Genomic DNA, 22,988 nt, shown 5'->3' on the forward strand with positions numbered 1-22,988 from the left:
GGCGGCTGCACGGGGGGGCCGTTTGATGAGCATTTGGGGTGAAATCAGAGATTCCCTATCATGCTGCTCTCCTCCCCTTGCTTCCCTGCCCTTCTGAAAAGGAGCCAAAGCCAAGAAAAAACAGCCACCCATAAATAAAAGAGACCACGAAAATAACAAAAAGAAAGAAGAAATCTTGCTTTTGTGGCAGGCTTGGCTGCCGATGGGGTAGATAATGGGGGAGGAAACACGGCCTTTGCGGAGAAAAAGAACGGAACACTTTGTTCGCCTGCAGAATGAATGCTGCTTGAGCAAGAGCCGCTGAATTGGGGTTTCCGATGAGTGAGCTTGTCTTGGGGGAGATGGTGGTGATTAGGCTTACACAAGGCACAGGTGGCATCCCACCCAGAAGCCGTGGGACGGGGGAAGGGGAGACGACGGGGGAAGGGGAGGCGACGGGGGAAGCCGCAGACCTGAGCCGGTGCCTAACGGTGAGGCCAGGGTGCCCAGGTCCAGCCCAGGGGCCCCGCCCCCATGACCTCAGTGCCGCTGGTCACCTGGTTCCTCGACCGGCTGCCCAAGCTGGGGAGCTAGATGCTTGAATTGCTCGGGAAACCCCCAGACCTTCTCTCGCTGTCTTTCTCCGTTCTCTCTTGTGGCTCCTTGCGGGGGAGGTACATCCCAGGGAGGAGAGAATGAGGCCAAAGTGGATTTGCTGATTTACTCGCATGCTGGCCTTCTGGGTTCCAGGCTCTCTTCCTGTCGACACTGCCTGGTGGCCTTCTTTCTCGGTGACTGGCATTTGCCGAATCCTCTCTCTTGCACCAGCTACCCGTCCCAGTCACCTGCCCCTGCAGTGAGTGGCTGAGGCAGGAAGAGGGAAGAGAGTCAGGTGCTTTTTCCTGAGCCCTCGGGGATCCAATCCCAGGATGCAGTGTGGAGGTGCCCACGCTGAGAGGGGGCCGTGGGCGTAGACATGTGTGGAGGCTGGTGTTTGAAGTGACTTTAAGGAGGGCGACTGGAACCTGTGCTGGTTTGGGCTGAGCACTCTGGCTAGCGGAGGTTCCCTGGGGGCACATTCATTCATTCATTCATTCAACCTCAACAAGATGAAGTGCCCGTCTCCTTTGCGCCCAGCATTCTGCTGAGTATTTCTTGTACACTACTTATTATTTTTTTAAAAAGCTTTAATTTGGGGGCGCCTGGGTGGCTCAGTCAGTTAAGCCTCCAACTTCGGCTCAGGTCTTGATCTCACGGTTCGTGGGTTTGAGCCCCCGAGTCAGGCTCTGTGCTGATAGCTCAGAGCCTGGAGCTTGCTTTGGATTCTCTCTCTCCCTCTCTCTCTGTCCCTCTTCTGTGCTTCCTCTCTCTCTCTCTCAAAAATAAATAAACGTTAAAAAAAAAAACGTCCTCTATAAAAAAGCGTTAATTTTTAGGGGCACCCGGGTGGCTTAGTTGGTTGCTTAAGCGTCTGACTCTTGGTTTCGGCTCAGGTCATGATCTCTTGGTTTGTGGGTTTGAGCCCTGTGTGGGGCTCTTTGCTGACCATGCCGAGCCTGCCTGGGATTCTCTCCTTCTGTCTCTCTGCCCCTCCTCTCTCATGCATGCTCTCTCCCTCTCTTTCTCTCAAAATAAATAAGCTTTAAAAAATTTAAAAAAAAATTTTTTTAATGTTTATTTATTTATTTATTTAGAGAGAGAGACAGAGTGTGAGCAGAGGAGGGGCAGAGAGAAAGGAAGACACAGAATCTGAAGCAGGCTCCAGGCTCTGAGCTGTCAGCACAGAGCCCGACGTGGGGCTCAAACTCACGAACTGCGAGATCGTGACCTGAGCCGAAACCAAGAGTCGGACGCTTAACCGGCTGAGCCACCCAGGTGCCCCAGCTTTAAAAAAAAATTTTTTTTTTAAGATTTAATTTTTAAAGTAATCTCTACATCCAACGTGGGGCGCAAACTTAACGGCTGCGAGATCCAGGGTCGCGTGCTCTTCTGACTGAGCCAGTAGTGATGTTCACTACTCATTAATTCCCCAACAACCGTGAGAGTGGGGTCTCTTTGGCCCCCTTTACCGATGAAGAAACTGAGGTGTAAAGAGGGTAAGTGTCAGGCATTCGTTGCGTTCCCACGCGGAACAGTATGGAACTGGGTGACCCCCCCCCGCCCCCCTCCCCCAGCCACTCATCGGCTCCCTCACCCCCCAACTTCAGATTCTGATGAGGATGCCCGTTGCGGGGGTTCAGCACGGCTGTGTGCAGGTGCCGGGCCTGTCCTGGGAAAGCCTCGATGCCACCCCACCGGCTGTTGGTCACTAGTCCCAGGAGAGTTGAATGCTTGGCCTACCCATGCCCCTAGGGAGGGGGGCGCGGGGTTTGAACCAACTGTGCGCTGGCCCACGTGGCTTAGACTTGACGCCAAAAGCAAGAGCCAAGGGCTACCCGGCCCACCCTGGCACCGCTGGGAGGAATTGCTGACCAAGCCGACGCTTCGCCCAGCCTGGTGGGTAACCGTGGATATTTCGGGCTGTTCCTACTCGCCCCTGTCCCCTCCTGGGGGTGGCAGGGGACTGCAGGGGTTAACAGAACAACACTTGATCTGCGTGGGCTCCGGAGGAAAGGAGGGAGCTCCTGAGTGCTGCAGAGCTTTTGTGTCATCAGCCGGGGAAGGGAAGGTGCAGTGGCGTGGCCAGATAAGCAGTGGCCCCGACTACGTGGGGTTTCCTTGGCAAATCCGGGTTCTTTCGGCCTGTCCTCACTCTGTGGCGCCTGGGTGCCTGACTCAGGCCAGGGGAGATTCCGGGGTAGCTGGGGACACTGCCGGAACATTCAGACCCACCCGAGCGGGGTGTGGAGACAGGGCCAAAGGGAGGGAGGCCTGCTGGGAACAGATAGAGAAGGAAGAGGGTGATGCGCCCCATTGCCCTGTGGGTCTTCTGTGTGTGACCACGTGGGGGTGGGGAAGCCTTCCCCAAAGGGTGATGGGGGCGCTCAGGGTGCAAACTTGGGGGTTTTTTTGCTTGGTTGGTTTTTCTTGCTTTTTTCCAAACATCGCATTGGGTCCCCTGAATAATTCTATGAGATAGTTATTATTCGTTCCAGTTTAGAGATGGAGAAGCAGAAACTTCCTGTGGTCACACAGCTAGCAGTATGAGGAGGGACCAGGCTTCAGACACAGGTCTGGTTGGCAACAAAGACCATTTTCTTTTCTTTCTTTGTTTTTGGTTTTTTGTTGTTTAATATTTATTTATTTTGAGAGAGAGAGAGAAAGAGCAAGCAGGGGAGGGGCAGAGAGAGAGAGAGAGAGAGAGAGAGAATCCTAAGCAGGCTGCCCTCTATCAGTGCAGAGCCTGATGTGGGGCTCGAACTCATGAACCATTAGATGAACTCATGAGCAATGACCTGAGCTGAAATCGAGAGTCGGATGCTTAACCGACTAAGCCACCCAGGCGTCCCAAAGATCATTTTCTTTTTTCTGTGCCAGGACACTTCCCAGCAGTGCTGGAGGGTCACCCCTGTATTCCTGCCTCCCGGAGAGGTGGGGACAGGGGAGCCTGGGGACCTGCCAGGCATGCTGGGGAGGGAAGCCAAGGAGGGAGGGGGGAGAGACACTCCTTGCTTTAGGTCTCTTCCTCCTCCCGCTGAACATACGTTCTGTGCCAGGTTCTCTGAGTATATGCTGCCTTCTAATCACAAAGTAGGTATTGGGATCTCCACTTTCACATGAAGAAACTCAGGTTTTGAGAGGTCGAGTCTTTTCTCCAGGTTCTCAAAGCAGCCTTGATTTCTTTTGACTAATTCTTCCTTGGCCGTGACTCAAGTCAAAAACAACTAGAATCCTCTGAGCGTTGAAGACAGTGGCCAGTCTGTCTGTGCTGGACCGGATCCTGTTATCTGGGGTAGAGGGAGAGCGACGGCGTGTTGGCTGATAGGGAACGATGTCGCTTTGGGCATCACTGAGGCCTGCGTTCAGACACCCGCTCTGCCGGGCCTTGGGGAGGACAGGGAAATGTGCGGTGAGCTCCTCACTCAGTGCCTGCAGCTGGAGTGAGTGCTGTGCCCTTGAATGCTCTTTAGCCTCTCCTTCCCTTGGTTAATGTTCGGGGCTATCCCCAAAGGGAGGCCTTTGCCAAGCCAGTCGGCCCCGGCTGCACCATTTCTGCGGTGTGCCAGCCCTGGGCTGGGCATGGCTGGTGCAGAAGACCAGACACATTCCCCTGTCTGGGACATAGGCCTAGACCTGGTCACCGGGAGACAAGAGCAGGACTGCAGGGGCCCCCTAGCACTTTCGGTGGGCTGGAGACAGATCCAGTCACAAAGGCAGGAGGGCCCCCAGAGAAGGGACTCCAGGAAACACTGTTTACTTCTCAGTTTTCCCCAGGCATGCATCCCACTGGAACCTCACCAGAACTTCCAAGCTGCCCCCCTGCCCCCTCCCGTCTTTTCCTGGGCTCTCATCCCGGGCTGGAAAAAGACTCAGGTGCCTCAGAGACCTGGGACAACCAGATGGAGCCATGGATGGGACCATCACCGCTATGGTCTCTCCCTGGCTCCTTCAGTCCTCTGTGCCCCGGGTTCAACTCAAACTGGCAGTCATGAAACTCAGGCTGGATCTGGGCTTCTGGGGGAGCCTGCCGGCTCTCATCGGCTGGAGGATAGGAGCTCGGGAACTCAGAAGTTTCCATCGGTTGGTATCGGCTGCTCTGTCAGGTGAATACCGCTTTGGCCTGCCCAGAACAGCCCAGGGACTGGGGGTATTGTCTGTGACCCTCTCCTGAGCTGTGCTAGACCAGAGAGCGGCGCACGCCCTGGACCCGGTACCCCTGGGGCCCGCAGAGGCTGGAGAGGGCGAGGGGGCCCTCTCAGGAAAGCTTTTCCCCACCCTTGTAGCCAGCCCAGCTCCCAGCTCTGAGTAAACATCAGAGATAGGATCGGGCGTAGCCAGGAAGGGTGGCAGGGTGCGGCCTGGGAGAAGAATGGCAGGATGTGGCACCGGGGCACCGTTCTGGGCACCCACGCCTCGGGCTATTGTTTAGGGCTGCCTGAGGCTCTCAGCTCTCTGGGGCTTTGAGAGGAAGTGACATTCCCCTGGGACTCAGGCCCTGCCCCACCCCTGCCGAGTGGATCTCTCCCTGGCGGCGCCCCTTGGAGTGGGCTCAGTGAGCTTGGAGTGGGGGGCCTGCAGGCTTGGCGTGTGCCCGGTGGGGAAGTGTAGTCATGGCCCTCCTTGGGGGGTCTGCCTGTCTGCTCAGGCCGTCTTCCTGTACCCCTGGGTCTGAGTCACCCGTCATGCTCTGATGACTGGATCTCTATCTTTATCTGCATCTAGATATTTTTTGCGGGGAGGGGGCTGTCGTTGTAGAGGGAGGAAGGGCTGAGGGTGCAGACTCCTTTGATTCCAATCCAGCTGGGCCGGTCGTTGGCTGATCCGGGAGAGGAAGCGGCTGGTGATTTGTTTTGGGTAGAAAGGGGCTCGTGCGCGTGCGCCCGTGGGTGGGGGTCGGAGGGCCCAGGAGAGGGTTGGTTGTGGGGAGGAGAAAAGAGAGAGGACCGGCACCTGCAGTCAGCTTTGTCCTATAAGAGCCTTGTTCTGAGCGGCTGGCCCTCTGGAGTGCAGGCGTCTCTCTGTGCCTCGTGCCGGGCGCTGGGCTCTGGCCTGGGGCCTCTCTGCCGCCGGCTCACAGACTCAAGGCTCTGGCCCATCAGGGGTGAGGATGGCCTGAGCCCTCTCCCCCAGAGGCCTTGACCTCTTACAGATACTCAGGTGAGAGAAGGCCCAGGAGGAAGGCTGCAGGGGGCCTGGGGAGTGGATGCCCTAGAAGGGAAGGGTGGGGAGAGCAGGGGTGCTGATCTGTATCCCAGCTGGTTCCGTGTCCCTACACCCTGCCTCTAGCCCAGAAGCGGTACTGCCGAAACAAGCCACGTGAGCTGAACCTCGGTTTCTCCATGTATAAAATACGAGTAAGGCTGGGCAAGAGGGGGTGGAGACCGGGTTCACAGGAGCACTTCCTGGGTGGGAGGCCGCCGGGAGTGTACGTACTGTGGACTTGTGACCTCTGACCGGGACCTGGGGGAGCCCAGCAACTCACAGCTCGCGGGAGCCGAGGGTCCTTTGGCTTTTAGACCTCTGGGGAGAGGGGCAGGTGTAGCTGCTGACCTTCAAGCCTCCTGAGAAACCACGTGTGTAATGGAAACATGGCGCGTGCTTTTTGAAGAAGGGGTAAACAAATCGAAGGGGTTTTAAGTCTGGAAAAGAAGAGACTTAAGACTCCCAATAGGGTCTTTATTTATTTGTTTTTTATTTCGGAGAGTGCGAGCGAGGGAGAGAGAGGGAGAGAATCTCAAGCAGGTTCGACACTCGGCGAGGAATCCGATGCAGGGCCCAATCCCACAACTCTGGGATCATGACCTGAGCCAAAATCAAGAGTCGGACGCTCAATCGACTGACCCACCCAGGCGTCCCCCAATAGGGTCTTTAAATCCAAAAGGGGTGGAAAGAGTTTCTTACCTGTCCCAAGGTAAGAGCAAAGGGAAGGGGTTTCCTTTGGTGCCGGGGGGATTTAGTTCGCTAGCCTGTAGGAGCTTAGATGTGAGGGGGAGGCAGCTGAGGCTAGCTGGAGGCTGGGTGATGTGTAGGCAGCTTCTACCCGATGATGATAACGTAGATGGTCTGACTGATGATGGCTCAGCTTAGGAGTTCTCAACTTTATGAGGGTCAGAAAGCCATACGCATTCAGTAGAAACGATACTTTGAATGTTGATCTTTTCCCAGGCTGGCGATTATACGCTATGAGGCAGAGTCGTGATGCTGGCCAGTGGCAGCTCCCAGGTAGCCACCAGATACACTTCCAACGATCCTGTGCCTGTTTTTTCCCTTTTGGTGCCGTATTCAGTAAATTACATGAGCTCGTCAACGCTATTCTACAGTAGGCTTTGTGTAGATGACTTTGCCCAACTGTAGGCGAAAGCAGGTGTTCACGTTTAAGGCGGGCTAGGCTAAGCCCAAGATGTTCGGTAGGTTAGGTGGGGTAAATGCATTTTCGACCTAACGATCTTTTCAACTTCCGATGGGTTTGTTGGGACATAACCCCGTCACAAGTGGAGGAAGATTTGTCGTAGCTGTCGCTTATTATGTGTCTAGTTGCCTTGTGCTGTTTTGCTGAGCTGTATACTCCGCTCCTTGTATGAATATTCGTTGAGCACCTACTATGCTCCAGGCATTGTGCTAGACTCTGGGGCTACAGTGGTGAGCAAAACCAGGTATGTTTCCACAGTGTCCTGGGGTGGGTGGGGTGCGTTCCCAGGCTACTGGGCAGTCTGAAATAAGCACGTAAAGGTATCATTACCAACTGTGATAAGTGTCCTGAAGGCCAAGTTTAGGGTGTCATAAGAATGTAAAACAGGCACATATTATAGAGTTGGGGGTGTTAATGGAAGGCTCATCCCTTCATGCCGGGTTTTCTTCTCATTTTACTGAGGAGGAAATGAATTCAGAGAGGTTAAGTCACTTGCTCAAGATTGCACAGCAATTAATTGGGGAGAGTTGGATTTCAGATTGTACCCAGGTCCGTCTGACCCCAGGTAACTTTTCTCTTAACCACCTGAGTCTAGCCCATCCTGGGCTATAGGACAACTTAATGGATACTCACCCCCTTATTTAATCTTCTCGGGCACTTGTGAGCTGGGGATTATTATACCCATTATATGGATGAGGAGACAAGCTCCGAGTTAATGAACTTGCCTAAGGTCACACAAGTCAGCTGGAGGCACAGCAGGAATTTGAACTCACGTTGGAGAACCCAAAGGCCTGAGTTTTCCAAACTCTGTACCATTGACCACCTGCTAACCCCCAGGTACCTTTGTTCTACAACAGAGCCTGCAGAGGTGGGGGCACCTGTGCAGGGACCCTCAGCTGCAAAGTGGCAGAGCAGGGACTGACTGCACGTGGACTCCGTACCCTCCACCTGGTTCTCCTTTCGCTCTTTAGTTTATCACCTGCAACGTTTGCTCTGCACTCAGGGAAAAGAGAGCGGGATGGTTTGGGGTTCAGAGCCTGGCACTGACCCTCTGCAGGGGGAGTCTCGTCTCTGTGGGCAGGGAAAGGGGCTGCTCTTTGAACAGGCCTGTGCTCTGGGAACTTGGGAGGGAGGGAAGGAAGGAAGGAGCTGCCCCAGGACCCTCTCCCCCAGAATGTGAGACCCTGGGAGGAGCCCATCAGGTCTGGTCTGTTGCTTCTCCGTCAACAAACGTTGGTCCAGAGGGACCAACCGAGAGCCAGTGCCCGACGTTGAGGCAGGCGCCTGTGGAAATGGAAGGGCCCTTGTCTGGGCAGCAGGGTCTGGCAGGGCTGTCTGGTGGGCACCACGCCCTGGTGAGCAGCTTGGCTGGTCACCAGGAGTCCTTTTCTTTGCGCGTACCCCGGCTTCGCCAGAGGCCAGGATGAGCCATCCGGAGCCCCAGGAGGAGGCAAGCTCCCCAATATAAAGATCCTCCACAGCCCCCGCTGGAGGTACTCCTCGGGGTTAAGTGTGGGTAAAAAGGCCATCAGCGCTCACAGGGAGGTGTCCTCGTGCAGCACTGTCCGCCAGAAACATGGTGTGAGCCTCCTGCCTGACTTGAAATGCTCCAGCATCCACGTTAAGAAGTGTAAAGAGAAGTCAGTGAAAACAGTACTTTTAACTCCGTGCATCCAAAACATTGCAGTGTCAACATATAATCAATAACCGTTTATTAATGAGCTGGGTTGCATTCCGCTTTCCATGCTAACCCTTCGAAAGCGGGGTGTCGTTGACAGCCCGTGCGCATGGGATCTGGCCGCGTTACAAGCTCTGTGGCCGCATGTGGTGAGTGGCTCTGGGAGTGGGCAGGGCAACCCGAGAGTTAATTAGGACTGTTAATCACCTCCTCTGGCTTCACCTTCCGCCCGAGGTGGGGCGGGGGAGGAATGCACGGGGCAGCCTCTTGCGGTGGGGGGGGGGGCCTTCCGGCCGCCCGTCTAACCTGCGCCCTGCGGTGCCGCTGGGGTCTCTGGGCTGCAGTGGGAGAAAGGCTTCGAGGTAGGAGCTGGAAGGCCAGGAAGTTGGGACCGAATGGAGGCGAAAACCTCTTAGGACCCGAGTGGGGAGCGCGGAGGCCACCCGGTGGCCCGCCCACGCCCGGCGGAGCGGTGGGTGTGGGACGAGGTGGCGCGGAGCGGCCGGGGATCACAAGCCCACAGGCCCGCATTGTTCGCCTGTCACACTTCCTTTGGCTTTATTGCCTTTGTCCAACACCCTATTGTCTGGTTTCCTTTTGTCCCCCTTTCAGCGCGGCTGCCTTTTATTTTCCAGCCAGCCTGGTTGTTTTCATTTCTTTTGTCTGAAGTTCCTGAGAGGAAGGTTTTATTTTCAGCGGTTTGATTAATTCACAGCTTGAGCCCGGGGTTTGTTTGTTATGTAATTGCTGCCCTCAGCTTCGGGATAATACCCCCTCCCCGCCCGCCCCGCCCCCACGCCCCCCCTGCTCGGGGCCTGGCTCGCCGCCCCTCCCTGTGCCCGGATGGGCCGAGCCGCCTGCTTCCTGGACGCTGTCCAGGCCCCTGCGTGGTGAGAGGGGACCTTGGGGCCGGGCCCTGAAAGCCCTCGGGCGAGCTCGGCTGGGGTCCTGTCTTTTCCCCCCCGGGGTCAGCGTTCTTCGGGTGGGGTCCGCCCCTCCGTCCTCACCCTGCAGTGCCCGGTCCTGGGTCCCGTGCCAGTCCCCAGGGTACCCAGTGGCAGGAGAGTCTGCTCTGGTCTGGATGGCGTCAAATCAAATACATCTTCACCTGTCATGTGCGTTCAGCTGTTTCATGTAAAATCCTGTCCCTGGGCTCTTGGGTCACTCGTTACAAGAAACGTTTTGTTGTATGGAGTTGATGGAATATACAATATTATATATTACACCTGCAACTCAGTTTTAGAAGTTTTACTAGATCTGATTTTGGTCTTACACGCCCCCTCCTAAAAATTTTGCACAGGTGTTAGGTTAAAATTTGTATTTAACGATGCTTCTCAAACTAGTGGGTAGCAGCGTCACCTGTAGGGTTTGTTAAAAACAGACTCCTGCTCCACCCACAGAGTTTCTGATTTGTGGGTGACCCACGACTAGCTTCCAAACAAGCCCCCAGGCCATGCGTAGCCTGTGGCCCCCTTGTAGGGACTGCATTTCAACTAGGTGGTTTCACAAAGGGGTGCTCCCTAGAGAGAAGTAAATTTTAACAATTCGTAGTCCTCGCAGATGAGGAAACAGGTGTGGAGAGGTTCAGTGGTTTACCCAAGGTCACTTAGCTGCCAGTTGAGTAGCCTGTGGGTACCTGGAGCCTCCTGCTGGGTGTCCCCACTGGTCTTGTCACAGTGACTTTAGGGAGCAAGTGAACTGTAGACATCTGCTCCTTTGGCTCTGAGGGTGGAATGACCACCAGCAGTCACTCCCCAGGATCCTTTGATCCCCCAGGTGTCCAGGCAGTGGTGACAGCAGGGGAGGCGGTGATGGGAGCATAGTCTGCTTACACCAAGAATTGCCAATGCATAGGCGGCGATGAGAGCAGCTCTACATGAGGGACTCCAGGTAGATCTAGGAAAATATTTTTCTTCAAGCTCTGCATCTCTCAGCCTGTTATTTTCCCACTTTTGGTGGATACATGGATATGAAAAACAGTTTGCTCTCGTCTTGCCTCTACTATGCGGAAAAAAGAGAATGTGTGTATATGTAGGGTAGTTGATGCTTGGTTCCCCTTTCAGGGGGTAGTAGGGAGTGGTAGGGACTAAGGAAAATTGGCTTGTCCTTGGGGAGCACCTGCGATTCTGCTACTTAATCCTAGCCAATGATTGTCCCGGACAAATTTCAAGAGAAGTTCAAATCCGGATTTCAGATTTCATGTGATGTCTGACGATTTTTAAGTTTTGGTACCTAATTACACACACACACACACACACACACACACACACACACACACACACACACACAGTTTTGGCTTAATGGGCTCAGAAACCGCGAGTTGACCATCTCTGCCCTCTCTCGGTGGACCGTTCCACCAACTAGCCCCAACACTGCACCAGGCAGGGACTGCTGAAAGTTGGGCCCAGTTGGCCGTAGACCTTCCTGTTGAAGAAAAAGTGCGGGGCAGAAGCATCTCTTCTGGTTTTTCACTGTGGGTTCCAAAGGGAAGTTTGCGCTTTGCGATGATGGAGTCGCTGTATCCACCGCCACCCGTTTCATGCTGTTCCTCCCCCCCCCCGCCCCCCCAGGATGTCCATGAGGAGCCCTGGCTCTGCCCAGCTGGCCCTGGATGGCGTTGGCACCATGGTGAACTGCACCGTCAAGTCAGAAGGGAAGAGGGAGCTCTGCCACGAGGCCCTCCAGGCCTCAGCCGCCGCCGCCGAACCGCAGCCGGGAGACCCAGCCCGGGCTCCCCAGGATGGTGCTGACTCCCAAGCTCCAGCCCAGGTGCCCAGCACTTTCCCCGGGGCTCCTGGGCCAGTGTGCCCACTTTGCCTCCGTAGCCCACACACCTCTCCTTGAGGCTGGGCGGGCACCCCCTCCCCTCTCCGGGCAGACAGGAAGCAGAAACCTCTATCTCTGGGGCGGGGGGTGGGGGAGGCTCAGGTGGGTGGGGAGGGACTGCCAAGTTCAGTCACGCCACCTGTCTGAGCGGTACATGGGTTCAAATCTTGTGCGTGCTCACCTGATCCTAACTACTCCCCCACGTGTGACCAATCCTTATCTCTGAGGACTAGTGGGGGAGACAGGTAATCCAGCATATGATTTGAGAAAATCAGCCTTCTTACCCAAGCCTGAGAGAAGTCGCTCAATTCCTCATCCTCAAAATGGAGGCGTTGTGGGCTACACGGGCAATAAGGATTCTCGGAGTTCTTAAAAATCCCGATTCCATGCAAGAGATGTAAAAAGGGGGAATATGTAATTAAAAAAACCGAATGAATGAAAATGAGAATTTTAGGGCTGTGGGGAGGGAACCAGCCTGGAGGGGCTTGGGGAAGGGGGAGGGGCAGTGATAGAGGAAGACTTCCCGGAGGAGTAGGGCCTTGAGTTAGGCCTTAAAGAATGGAGAGGGCTCAGGTAAGGAGAGGGGGTGGTGCCCGAAGGAGGGGTGAGGCGGGGGTCCCAGAAGTAACGCACCCAGCTGCAGATGTGGGCGAATGCAAGAGAGTAGTGATTAACAGCTAGCTTGGCACTTGACCCTGCAGCAGCGAACCTCATTCGTGTGCATTAACTTCCTTGACCCCAGCAACAATCCTGATAGGGGAGGTATTAATATCGCCATTTTCAGAAGAGGGAAGTGAGTCAGGTTCAGAGAAGTTGAGTCTCGTGTGGGATCAAGCGCCTCGTGAGTCACTGAGCCTGGACCGAGATCCAGGTATCTTGTCTTCAAACCTTTTGTTCTTTCGCTAAATGCAGCAAAGACCGAGCGAAGGTAGGGAAGGCGGGGAGGGAGGGCCCTACCTGGGGAGGTGGGGGAGAACGGGTACACATGGATTTCTCAGGGTGCACATCACCTCCCTGGGGGCTCAGATGCCCCTGCAGTCTGCCCTCTTCTCGTGAGGGTGGCGGTGACGTTCCTTGTGTTCTGCAGGACTGCAGCTCCCCGGAGAGCATTGGGTGTCTGGAACCCAAGAGACCGGGAGGTTCTGAGGCTGCTTCTGGAAGCCAGGAGAAGCTGGACTTCAACCAAAATTTAAAAGAAGGTAAGAGGCCTGCCCTGGCTGGAGGCGGGCCTGGGGCGGGAGGTGTTAGGAGTACTACTCCTCACCCCCTGGTGTCTTCTAGTCGTGCCAGCCATCGAGAAGCTGCTGTCCAGTGACTGGAAGGAGAGGTTTCTGGGAAGGAGCTCTGTGGAAACCAAAGATGTGAAAGGTGAAGGCCCGGGTGGGCAGGCGGGGCAGGAGGTCTGACCCCCTTTCCCTTCTCCCAGCCTGGCCGTGCGGTCTGGGCCTGTAGGGTGGTTTTGGAAGCTCTTGGTCCCCTCATACCTGCCCTGTGCCCCTCGGGCTCCTGCCCGGCCCCGGGGTCCAGCACCTTCCGTCACCTGGGGACTGAGCATTTGGTCTGGCTCATTCCCGTGCAAGAGAGGCCTGGTGGGAATCCCATTCTGTGAGTATGGATCTGGGCTCTTACCGGGGACCCTTGTGACCTCAGGCATGTCCCTGCCAATTCCCAGGTCTAACTATACGGAATGAGCTGGATGTTCCCTTTTACTGCCGAAAATTGATTCTAGGCCACCGGGACTTCGCTGTATGAATTCAAGGGCGCCTGTTTGGCTTGTGAGCGTGGCTGTTTTTCCGGTGTGGTTGCTCTCCCCCGACAGGGGAGAGCCTTTTGGACCAAATCAGTGCCCAGGCTCCACCCCACCTGCTGAGTGAGAACCCCAGGGGCTGCAGGCCTGGGCATGTGTATTTTTCAAAGGCTCCCTGAGTGATTCCGAGGTGAACGGTCTGCAGCCCGGCACAGCTGTGCCCGACACGAGCTGAGGTGGAGGGCAGGGGAGCACTGGCACTCGCGGTGGACGGCCACCTGCCAGATTCTGGACTCCGCTTTACGTTCATTATCTTCTTAACTCTGATGGCACCCCTGGGAAGTGGCCATTCTTGTGCTCATTTATAGATTGAAAAAACAACACCACCAACAATGAAGTGCAGAGAAGTTGGTTATTTGTCCAACAACTCCCAGACAGGATAGATTGAAATAAGAATTTGGGGGCGCCTGGGTGGCTCGGTCGGTTGAGCGTCCGACTTCGGCTCAGGTCATGATCTCACGGTTCGTGGGTTCAAGCTCCGCGTCAGGCTCTGTGCTGACAGCACGGAGCCTGGAGCCTGCTTTGGATTCTGTGTTTCCTCTCTCTCTGCCCCTAACCCACTCGCATTCTGTCTCTGTCTCTCTCGAAAATAAACATTTAAAAAATAAAAAAAAAAAAAGAATTTGAACCCAGATCTGTCTTGCTCCAAGGCCTGAGCATGTCCCACTGGGCCCCTCCTGTGGGCTAGTTCTCCACGCCGACGCTGTGCCCTTGGGCACTTGAGGACATCCAAGAAGTGATCCGGGACAGAGATCCCTCCCTACCTGCCCCCCCACCTCACCCTGCCACCCCCACCAGCGTTTCCAGGGGCTGGAAGCAGCGGTGGATGGTGGGGAACTTCTAGGGTAGCTGCTTGTCAGACAGCAAGCCAGCCGCCCCTCTGGGGCAAGGATCAGTCTCCATCCTCTGTCGCTCAGCCCCTAACAGGGGCCTGGGAAATAGCAATTGCCCAATAAGTGTCAGATGGGTGCGTAGGTGGACAGATGGACAGACGGACATTCTCACTGGTGGCCATTTCACTGTGGCACAGGGACCCAGGAGAGCCTGGCAGAGAAAGAGCTCCAGCTCCTGGTCATGATCCACCAGCTGTCTACCCTGAGGGACCAGCTCCTGACGGCCCATTCAGAGCAGAAGAACATGGCTGCCATGCTGTTCGAGAAGCAGCAGCAGCAGATGGAGCTGGCCCGGCAGCAGCAGGAGCAGGTGCGCCCGGCTTAGTGTCTTTCTTGCTAGGGGAGGGGGTCTGTCAAGGCCTAGAGGGGAACATGCTAGGGGCAGGTCGCAGAGGGGCCGGCGGCCGGGGCCGTAGTAGTCCCGCTTCCGGTGGTTCATAAGCCTCGGTGGGGGCCAGGGAGTGGAAGGGGCCCGTGGGGCCCTGAGTCTGAGCGGCTGGCTACTTCCTGCCCAACCTCCACCCTTGGGCTCCGGGGGAAGAGAACCTGCTCCTAAGGTAGACTGTCCTGCTGCCTGCCCCGCCCAGTGTGCGGTTTGTCCTGGTGTGGACGTCGTGGAAGGCCGGGTGTGGCTGGCTCCGGGACAGGGCTGATGTCCCTAATGTCCATGCCCGCTGCTCTTTCCTGCCACCAGATCGCCAAGCAGCAGCAGCAGCTGATTCAGCAGCAACATAAGATCAACCTCCTCCAGCAACAGATCCAGGTAAAAAGGGAGGGAGGGTCAGAGGCTGAGGGGGTGACAACAGCCTGGAGATGCCTGCCAGGGACAGGGAGTGACGGCGGGGGGAAGTGGGGGGGATTAAGCAGAATCAGACATGGCCCTAAGGAGGGGGCTCATTTCTGCTCGAGCCTGGAACCCCAGTTGTCTTCTCCTGCTTTAAGGGAGGGGCCAGAGTATCTTCTTCCCTATCTGGGGTGGAGGGCAGGTGGAAGGAGGTGATGTGGGGTCAAATGGAGCCTTTTGAAGTGAAGACTCGCCCTGCACCGGTCGCTGTACCTCTCGTGTCTGGGTTCATCCTCTGTTCTGGGCTGAGCTGTTTGGGCCCCCAGGGACTCACACAGGGTTTCTTTGCCCTCAGCAGGTCAACATGCCTTACGTCATGATCCCGGCCTTCCCCCCAAGTCACCAACCTCTACCTGTCACCCCCGATTCCCAGCTGGCCTTGCCCATACAGCCCATCCCCTGCAAACCAGGTGAGTGAAGGCGGGGGTTGAGCCATTAGCTGAGACTGTCTTGAGGTCAGGGAAGGAGCTCAGGACCACTCTCGTGCGTTACTTTGCAATGTGGCCTTTCTGGGCCAGTGGAAGCTGAATCCCTTCTTCCTGAACCTCGCTGGGCGAATCGAAAAAGAAATTGCACTTGAAAATGATGAAGCGCTTTCCAGATATAAGCGGATGTAACCCATCTAGTGTCCCCAGCTCTGGTGCGTTTCCTGGACCGGGGTATTAATCCCTTGAACACTATTTCCCGCCACTGAAATCCAGCGAACACAGACTGGGCACCAGCCACACGTCCGATGCCCTGTCGTTGACAGGTGGCTATGGGGGTGATAAGAATGGAGTTGGAGCTCAAGGAGTTTTTACAGTCTGGGGAGGGAGAAAGGATATCGGTAAGCAGGGAGTCTGGGAAGGCTTTCTGTAGAGGAGGTGCCCGATTGGGTCCCTGGAGGTGGACTGGGGGGGGTGAAGCCGGGACCTGAGGCCTGGAGCCTGAAGTCGGCAGCTGCAGCTGCTGGGGGGTTGGAGTGGAGGGGAGCGTGTGACAGGGGGATGGGACAGGCTGGCAGGAGCAGTTGGGGCCGAGCCTGGCATTTGGAATTTATTTTGTAGAATGCAGACGTGCTTGAGCGCTTGGGCTGAGGTGTGTTGTCACGCTGACTGGGGGTGACAAGGAGTTGGAGCCTGGGCCGGTAGGGGGCCGCTGAGGTGGTGGGACAGAGGCAGAGATGGAATCAGTTGACCACGATCACGGGCGCCTTGTTGAAAGGTCACGGGACAGGGCGGGGAGGTTGCCCGCAGTTGCCCCAGGAGTGGGGACAGCTTTGAGGCCGAGCCCATCCGGTCTACCCTCCCTGTTCCGTGTGCGAGAGGAGGCAGGTGAATTCCCGTCATGGGCCACAGGTCATGGGTCAGCACCACTGGCTGTGCTCCCACCTTGCTCTCCACTAGACACTCTAGGGTGGGGGTGGGGGAGGGGGAACACAAAGGACTGAAAAAGTCAGGCCCCAACTTCAAGGAAGTTGCCACTTGGGGAGGGGGGAGCACGCCAGCAGCACAAATTCAAGGGGAACAGAGCCGCAGGAGTGAGGAGGGCAGGGCCTGGGGGTTGTGACGTGCGGCGGTGCCTCCGACTCCCTGCTTTCTGGACAAGGAAGGCAGGAAATGCGCCGTGGACGACTTGAACTGGCCAGCCTGCCACCTGCCTTGCTGGCTCCAGAGTCCCCGTTAAGCAGAGGGCCACAGGCTTCCAGATGCCCCTTCCCCAAGCCGAGTGAATAACACCTCTCCCTCGCTCACAAGCCCTGGATGGTGCCATATTGCCTACGGCACGGAGCCTGCAACTGCCAGGCTCGGCCATCACGGGCCCGTCTCCTTCCCCATTTCTTGGCTCTCACACACCCACTTCTCCCCCTCCGCCTGCCTGTCTGCCTGCAGCCACCAGCCCCCCTCTTGCTGGCCCCCTGCCCCCCCCCCCCCCCCGAAGAAGCCTGCTCCAGCCATCCCAGCCAGAACAATGTTCTCTGGCGTGCTACCCCTGCAGCCCCTGATGCCACCGGCCATGTGGTTAGCGATCAGTGTATACGGCTTCTCTCTCCACCTGAACTGTCCGCCCCTTGGTGCCGGGCTGGGTTGAGGACGAGCGTGGTAGGCTAGGTAGAACGGAGAGGGTGCCGTGTCAGGGGGAAAGGATGGGCTGGGTTCAAATGTCAGGGCTCCCACTTCTGAGCCGTGTGGGCAACCCACATAACGTCTCCTGGTCTCCGTGTCTTTTATCCGTAAAATGGGGTGATGTCCTGAGCGCCAGTTCTACGCCACACACTAGGGATTATTGTGAGTTCGTGCCCAAGCGGGATCACCCCCGGGAAGCTACCTTTGTACCCTGCACGTAGTAGGTACGAAACACAAGCGTCCGTAGAACGAGCCGGTGTGTACCTGCCCTCGGGTCACCGTTGGGTTGGGAAGGGCAAGAAAAGGGTGGAGATGCCGATCAGTGTGCAGGGCGGGGGGGGATGAGGGCATCGGAGGCCTCCAGCAGCACTCGGGGGCTGGGGAAGGCCTGGGCTGGAAGCAAGCTGGGCCAGCTTCAGGCCTCTGCCCGCCTGCTGCTGCTGGGACCTCGTCAAGCAGGGCGTCTGCTGTTCTGTGCTCATCCAGGACTTTTCTCCTTGCCGCCTTTTCCGTAGCGGAGTACCCCCTGCAGTTGCTACACAGCCCCCCCGCCCCGGTGGTGAAGAGGCCCGGGGCCGTGGCTGCCCACCACCCCCTGCAGGTACCGCCCCGCACCCCGGCCCTTGGCTGCCTCCCTTGCCTGTGACGGGGGTGGGGGGGGGCGGGGTCCCGTGCTCCCCTTCACCTGTTCCCGCTGTCTCTTCCTTTCCTGCCGCGCCCTTGTCTGTTCCGGGTAGGTTTGTCTTTCTGTCTGTGGCCACGTGTCCCCTCTTGCGCCTCCGTGGGGGGGGGTGTCTCAGCCTCTGGTCTCTGGGTCTCCCGCAGGAGCCCTCCCAGCCCCTGAACCTCACAGCCAAGCCCAAGGCCCCCGAGCTGCCCAATGCTTCCAGCTCCCCCAGCCTGAAGATGAACTGTGGACCCCGCCCCCCCAGCCATGGGGCCCCCACACGGGACCTACAGTCCAGCCCGCCCAGTCTGCCATTGGGTAAGCTTTCTGCCGGGAGTGCGTGATACGACCTTGGGCACGTCCTTCCCTTCTGCGGGTTACAGTTTCTGTAAAACAAGGGGTGAGACCTGCTGTCTTTGGCCTCTTTTAGTTTCTCCACTGTCTCAGAAGATCCCCTGCTTCCTCTCCCCGACCCCACATCTGGCTGGGCACCCCCACCTCGGGGCTCCAGGCCGCTGAGTTGCACAATTTCAGGGAGTGCGATTCTCTGTTCTAGTGTCCTGGCCCAGTGCGCCACAGCCAGTGTAAACAGCGCCCCCTTGGGCATGTGCAGGGCAGCTGTCCGGGAGGGGCAACAGGCAGCACCAACCCCGTGAATAACTCGCAGGAGTGACCTGGTGTGAACCGGACTGACCCCCTCTGCTCCCCCGCCCCCCCTTTCTCCTCCTCCTCTCCCCCCCTTTCCCATAGGCTTCCTCGGTGAAGGGGACGCTGTCACCAAAGCCATTCAGGATGCTCGACAGCTGCTGCATGGCCACAGTGGGACCTTAGAGAGCTCCCCCAGTACCCCCTTCCGCAAGGTATGGGGGGCCCCCCTGCACTGGGGGCAGGGCGCAGGGAAGGTTGGGGGCTGGGGTTGAAGACCCGGTCTGAGTTTACTGGAGGGATGGCTGTGGGGTGATGCCGAGGGGCCGATGTACAGATTTCATCTGTCCACCCCAGGACCTCATCAGCCTGGACACGTCCCCGGCTAAGGAGCGGCTGGAGGAGAGTTGTGTGCACCCCCTCGAAGAAGCCATGTTGGGCTGCGACATGGATGGTGAGGGCCCAGGGCGTCGGGCTGATGGGCGGGAGGGCCCACGTCTGCTTCCTACAGGGGCCAGGGTGGGTCAGGTTGTGTCTCTCCCCAGTGCCTTTTCTCCCACGGTCTGTCTCTGAGGTCCCCTCCCGTGTCTGTCCCTTGTCAGTCTCTGGGTCCCTGGCTGGACCTCTGCTGAGGTCTTGCTTCCGGTGTCCCTGGCTGCATGGGAGCCTCCCCGTCACCCCCTAGTGGTCAAATAAGGGAGGTCTCTGCCAGCCCTACCCCAGAGGGGCTGCGCTGCCTGGCTGACTCCACCCCTGTCCCCCAGGCTCCCGCCACTTTCCTGAGTCCCGGAACAGCAGCCACATCAAGAGGCCCATGAATGCCTTCATGGTGTGGGCCAAAGATGAGCGAAGGAAGATCCTCCAAGCCTTCCCGGACATGCACAACTCCAGCATCAGCAAGATCCTTGGTAAGGGCCAGTGGGTAGGGGCTCCAGGGGCCATGCCAGCAAGACCTGGTGGCAGGAGCCAGCTGGGTTTACCTGGGGCTTGCTGGGCGACCGTCCCCGTCACGCTGAGCTCCAGAGGAGTCTGGTGGGGTGTGGGGGTCAGGCAGGACGACGTGGGGCAGCTGGGTCCTGGGGTGTTGTACCATTGTAGGGTTGTTCTGCACCCCAAGAACTGAGGAGTGTGGTACGTGTGTATACATTCTTTAGCCCCTGATCTCTCCCTAAGCTGTTCTGTTTGCCTGGACCTTTGGAGCTCTGGCTCTGGCAGGAAACAGGGAAGATTGGTGTTCTTGGGCTGTCCCTAGAAAGGTGTTTTGTTTTTTAATGTTATATATTTAATCTATACATCCAACATGGGGCTTGAACTCATGACCCCAAGATCAAGAGTTGGATTCTCTTAAAAAAAAAAAAAAAAAAAAAAAAAAAGAAAAAAAAAAAGTTGGATGCTGTTCTGCCTAAGCCAGTCAAGTGTCCTAGTAGAAAGTTTTTTAATTTTTTAAAAATGTTTATCTTCGAGAGAGAGCACAAATGGGGGAGGGGCAGAGAGGGAGGGAGAGAGGGAAACACAGAATCTGAAACAGGCTCCAGGCTCCGAGCTGTCAGCAGAGAGCCCGACGTGGGGCTCGAACCCATGAAGCGTGAGATCATGCCCTGAGCCGAAGTTGCTTAAGGGACTGAGCCACCCAGGTGCTCCTAGTAGAAAGATTTTTTTTCAAAAATTCTGTGTCCTGATTGGAAGCCAAGGAGGCAGGTGGGGTGGGGCTAGAAGGTGGCAGCTGTTTTCAAGACTGAGGCTCTTCTGTCTCTTGTGAACCAAGAGTTCACAAGGTAGTTTGTCCTCAGCAGGGGGCCTGGGGTTGGCTGCTCTTCTGTTCATGCAAATCACGCAGACCAGAGGCCTCTCAGAAGTTGCTGGGTAGTTTGGCATGTGGTTACTCCGTATGTGGACACCCATATACATGCCAGCTTCATTCATTCATTTGCTCAACTGGACATCCGAGGGGCACCCACGTTGGGCCGGGTCCTTGCTAAATGCTTGCACATCACCTAGTCGACCCATCTGGGGACCAAAATCTTGGGGCATGCAGGGGGCTGGGGGTGGTCAGCCAAGCCCAGCACTGACCTCCTGCCCCCCCCACCCGCCCCTCGGGGGCCGGGCCAGGCTCCCGCTGGAAGTCCATGAGCAACCAGGAGAAGCAGCCCTACTACGAGGAGCAGGCGAGGCTGAGCCGGCAGCATCTGGAAAAGTACCCGGACTATAAGTACAAGCCTCGGCCCAAGCGCACCTGCATCGTGGAGGGCAAGCGGCTGCGGGTGGGCGAATACAAAGCCCTGATGAGGACCCGGCGCCAGGACGCCCGCCAGAGCTACGTGACCCCGTGAGTAGGCCCTCCGTAGGCGGCTGACCCCCTGTGCGTGTGCCTGTGCCCCTGCTGCTCCTGTGAGTGGCCACTAGTGTGTGGCGTGCATGCTTTTGAGTGTGACTCCAGCGGTGCTGTCTGTCGGCTTGGAGCATCGATGTGTGTGGGCGTTATCTGTGTCTGCCTGGGCCTGCGTGTGTGGCCGCAGGGGTGGCCCGGTGGCTCAGGGTATAGGATTGTAACTGACTGTGGGAGACTGGCCACGTGTACCTGGAGAAGCGTGCCTGTGAATCACAAGCTCAATAAAAAAAAAAACTCAAGGGTACTAAGAATGAAGGTGCTTATTATACAGAGGATTCCCGACTTGACAAAAGCAAGCACCTGCATGGATTCTTCTAAACGGGGCTCCTCCCCCCGCCCTCGCCCCCGCCCCCGCCCCGGGGCATTGAAATATAGAACTTCCGAAAACTGGATTCACACAGGAACCTCCAGGAATAGCTGTTGAACACGCTCAGGTTCCCGGGCCTGCATGTGTAAGCATGTGTCCTCTGTTGCGGACAATGAACTTGGCCGTCAGCAAGCGAGCCAGGTGGCTGTGTGCGTGTCTCAGAGCCGTAAGGGTCTTGGGGTGGGAGGGCATGCCCTGAAGCAGGCTGGAGGGGAGCTGGATCGGGGGCGCAAAGTGGGGGTCCATCTGCCCGCGTGCTGCTTCTCTGCCCCCGCAGCCCCCAGGCCGGCCAGCTGCAGATGAGCTCCTCCGATGTCCTGTACCCTCGGGTGGCAGGCGTCCCCCTGGCTCAACCCCTGGTGGAGCACTATGTGCCCCGGAGCCTGGACCCCAACATGCCTGTCATCGTCAACACTTGCAGCCTCAGGGAGGAGGGTGAGGCCGCAGAAGACAGGCACTCGGTGGCTGACGGCGAGATGTACCGGTACAGCGAGGACGAGGACTCGGAGGGCGAGGAGAAGAGCGACGGGGAGCTGGTGGTGCTTACAGACTGATCCCGGCCCCAAGCCGATGGGCACAGCCAGCCGGCCTGGACTACGTTGGTACTTGGACATGCCCGGGAGACGGGCACAGCTGTGCACGTGTAGATAGCCTCCTGAGGGGAGATGCCCCACCACCTCCCCTGTGGCCGCACCCGAGGAGCTGCTGGCCGAGGTGGGCAGGACCTGTAGAGTGGCGATGGGCCGAGCGTCATGGCCCTTGGGGCTCGTGGCCAGCGGACACTGTGTGACCCTCCCTTCCTGCAGGTCTATCACCCCCGGGGTATGGCAGCTCCAGACCTGTCCTCCTGGGGCCACGCGCTTTGTTTCCATTCTTGTCCTGGCTGGACCAGCCCCTGTAGGACCAACCCCCTCCCTCCCTCCCTCCCACGCCCCTCCTCACGCACCCCACCCCACCTCGCCACCAGATCGCTCCTCTATCATAGGATCACTTTGTGCAGAAAGGTCTGGCTGTCCCTCGCTGTCTTTATATCTCCTGCCCAGCCTGTTGTGCCTCTGGCTGCTGGAAGTGTGTGTGCGTGTGTATATGTAGGTGTGTGCACATGCTCGTGTGTGTATTTCCATCCGCTCATTCATTGCACAAGGTATTTATTGAGTGCCTGCTGTGTGCCAGGCACCGTTGCTGAGTTCCTGTGGGTGTCTCTCTCGATGCCACCTCTTGCTTCTCTGGGGGCCTCTTCCTGTGCTTCATTGTCCCCAAATTGCTACCTCTTTGTCAGTCTGGGTGTCTCAGGTTCTGTGTGTCCTTGTGTTCCTGTCCTTGTTTCTCTGCAGGGCTGTTCTTCTGTCTCTGTCCCTTTCTTGGCCTCGGCCTCTGCCCCTTTTGACATCGCTGGTCAGCCTGGGTTTCCGTAAGGCCCCTGGGCCCACCAGCTGCCCTGACCTCTCCTGACCGTCCCTTCACTCCCGCCCCGACTGTGCCCTAGGGTGGGTTCCCACAGAGCCATTTTTAGCTCCGAGCAATGTGGGAATGTGTTCAGCCTTCAAGGGCCTCTGTCTTGGTGCCCCAGTCCCTGGTCCCAACCTGAGTGCCAGGAGCTGGGGACAGGAGGATTGATGGAGAGTAGGGCTCCCCCCGTGGCAGCTGGTGAGTAGGGAGTGGGAGGGGGCTCCTCATTCTTGGAAGGGGTCAGCGAGGGGAAGACTGCCTCTCCACCAGCCTTCTCCTCTCCCCTATTAACACTGGGGACCTCGCCTCAGCTCCTCCTGCTCACTTGGG

General features: G+C 57.3%; 1 protein-coding gene across 9 annotated transcripts in view; it reads left to right on the forward strand.

The window, feature by feature from the left end:
* Window positions 1-22,631, forward strand: part of SOX13 (SRY-box transcription factor 13) — a 46,148-nt gene extending 23,517 nt beyond the window's left edge. For 2 of the 9 annotated variants that reach the window (XM_042924721.1, XM_042924724.1), the window contains exons 2-14: window positions 11,237-11,435; window positions 12,580-12,691; window positions 12,774-12,860; window positions 14,330-14,502; window positions 14,887-14,955; window positions 15,332-15,446; window positions 17,657-17,742; window positions 17,967-18,126; window positions 18,559-18,668; window positions 18,811-18,907; window positions 19,218-19,361; window positions 20,563-20,779; window positions 21,487-22,631. In XM_042924721.1, the coding sequence (XP_042780655.1) occupies window positions 11,238-11,435; window positions 12,580-12,691; window positions 12,774-12,860; window positions 14,330-14,502; window positions 14,887-14,955; window positions 15,332-15,446; window positions 17,657-17,742; window positions 17,967-18,126; window positions 18,559-18,668; window positions 18,811-18,907; window positions 19,218-19,361; window positions 20,563-20,779; window positions 21,487-21,763 (1,845 nt within the window). In that variant the 5' untranslated portion in view covers window position 11,237 and the 3' untranslated portion in view covers window positions 21,764-22,631. Of the gene's footprint in view, window positions 1-4,598; window positions 4,683-5,514; window positions 5,737-9,011; window positions 9,029-9,658; window positions 9,782-10,322; window positions 10,557-11,236; window positions 11,436-12,579; window positions 12,692-12,773; window positions 12,861-14,329; window positions 14,503-14,886; window positions 14,956-15,331; window positions 15,447-17,656; window positions 17,743-17,966; window positions 18,127-18,558; window positions 18,669-18,810; window positions 18,908-19,217; window positions 19,362-20,562; window positions 20,780-21,486 lie in introns of those variants that run through there. The other 7 variants (XM_042924718.1, XM_042924716.1, XM_042924723.1 and 4 more) reach the window with 7 other exon arrangements.
* The last annotated feature ends 357 nt before the right edge of the window (window positions 22,632-22,988 follow it).

This window comes from Panthera leo, chromosome F3 (assembly GCF_018350215.1).
Source record: "Panthera leo isolate Ple1 chromosome F3, P.leo_Ple1_pat1.1, whole genome shotgun sequence".
NCBI lineage: Eukaryota > Metazoa > Chordata > Mammalia > Carnivora > Felidae > Panthera > Panthera leo.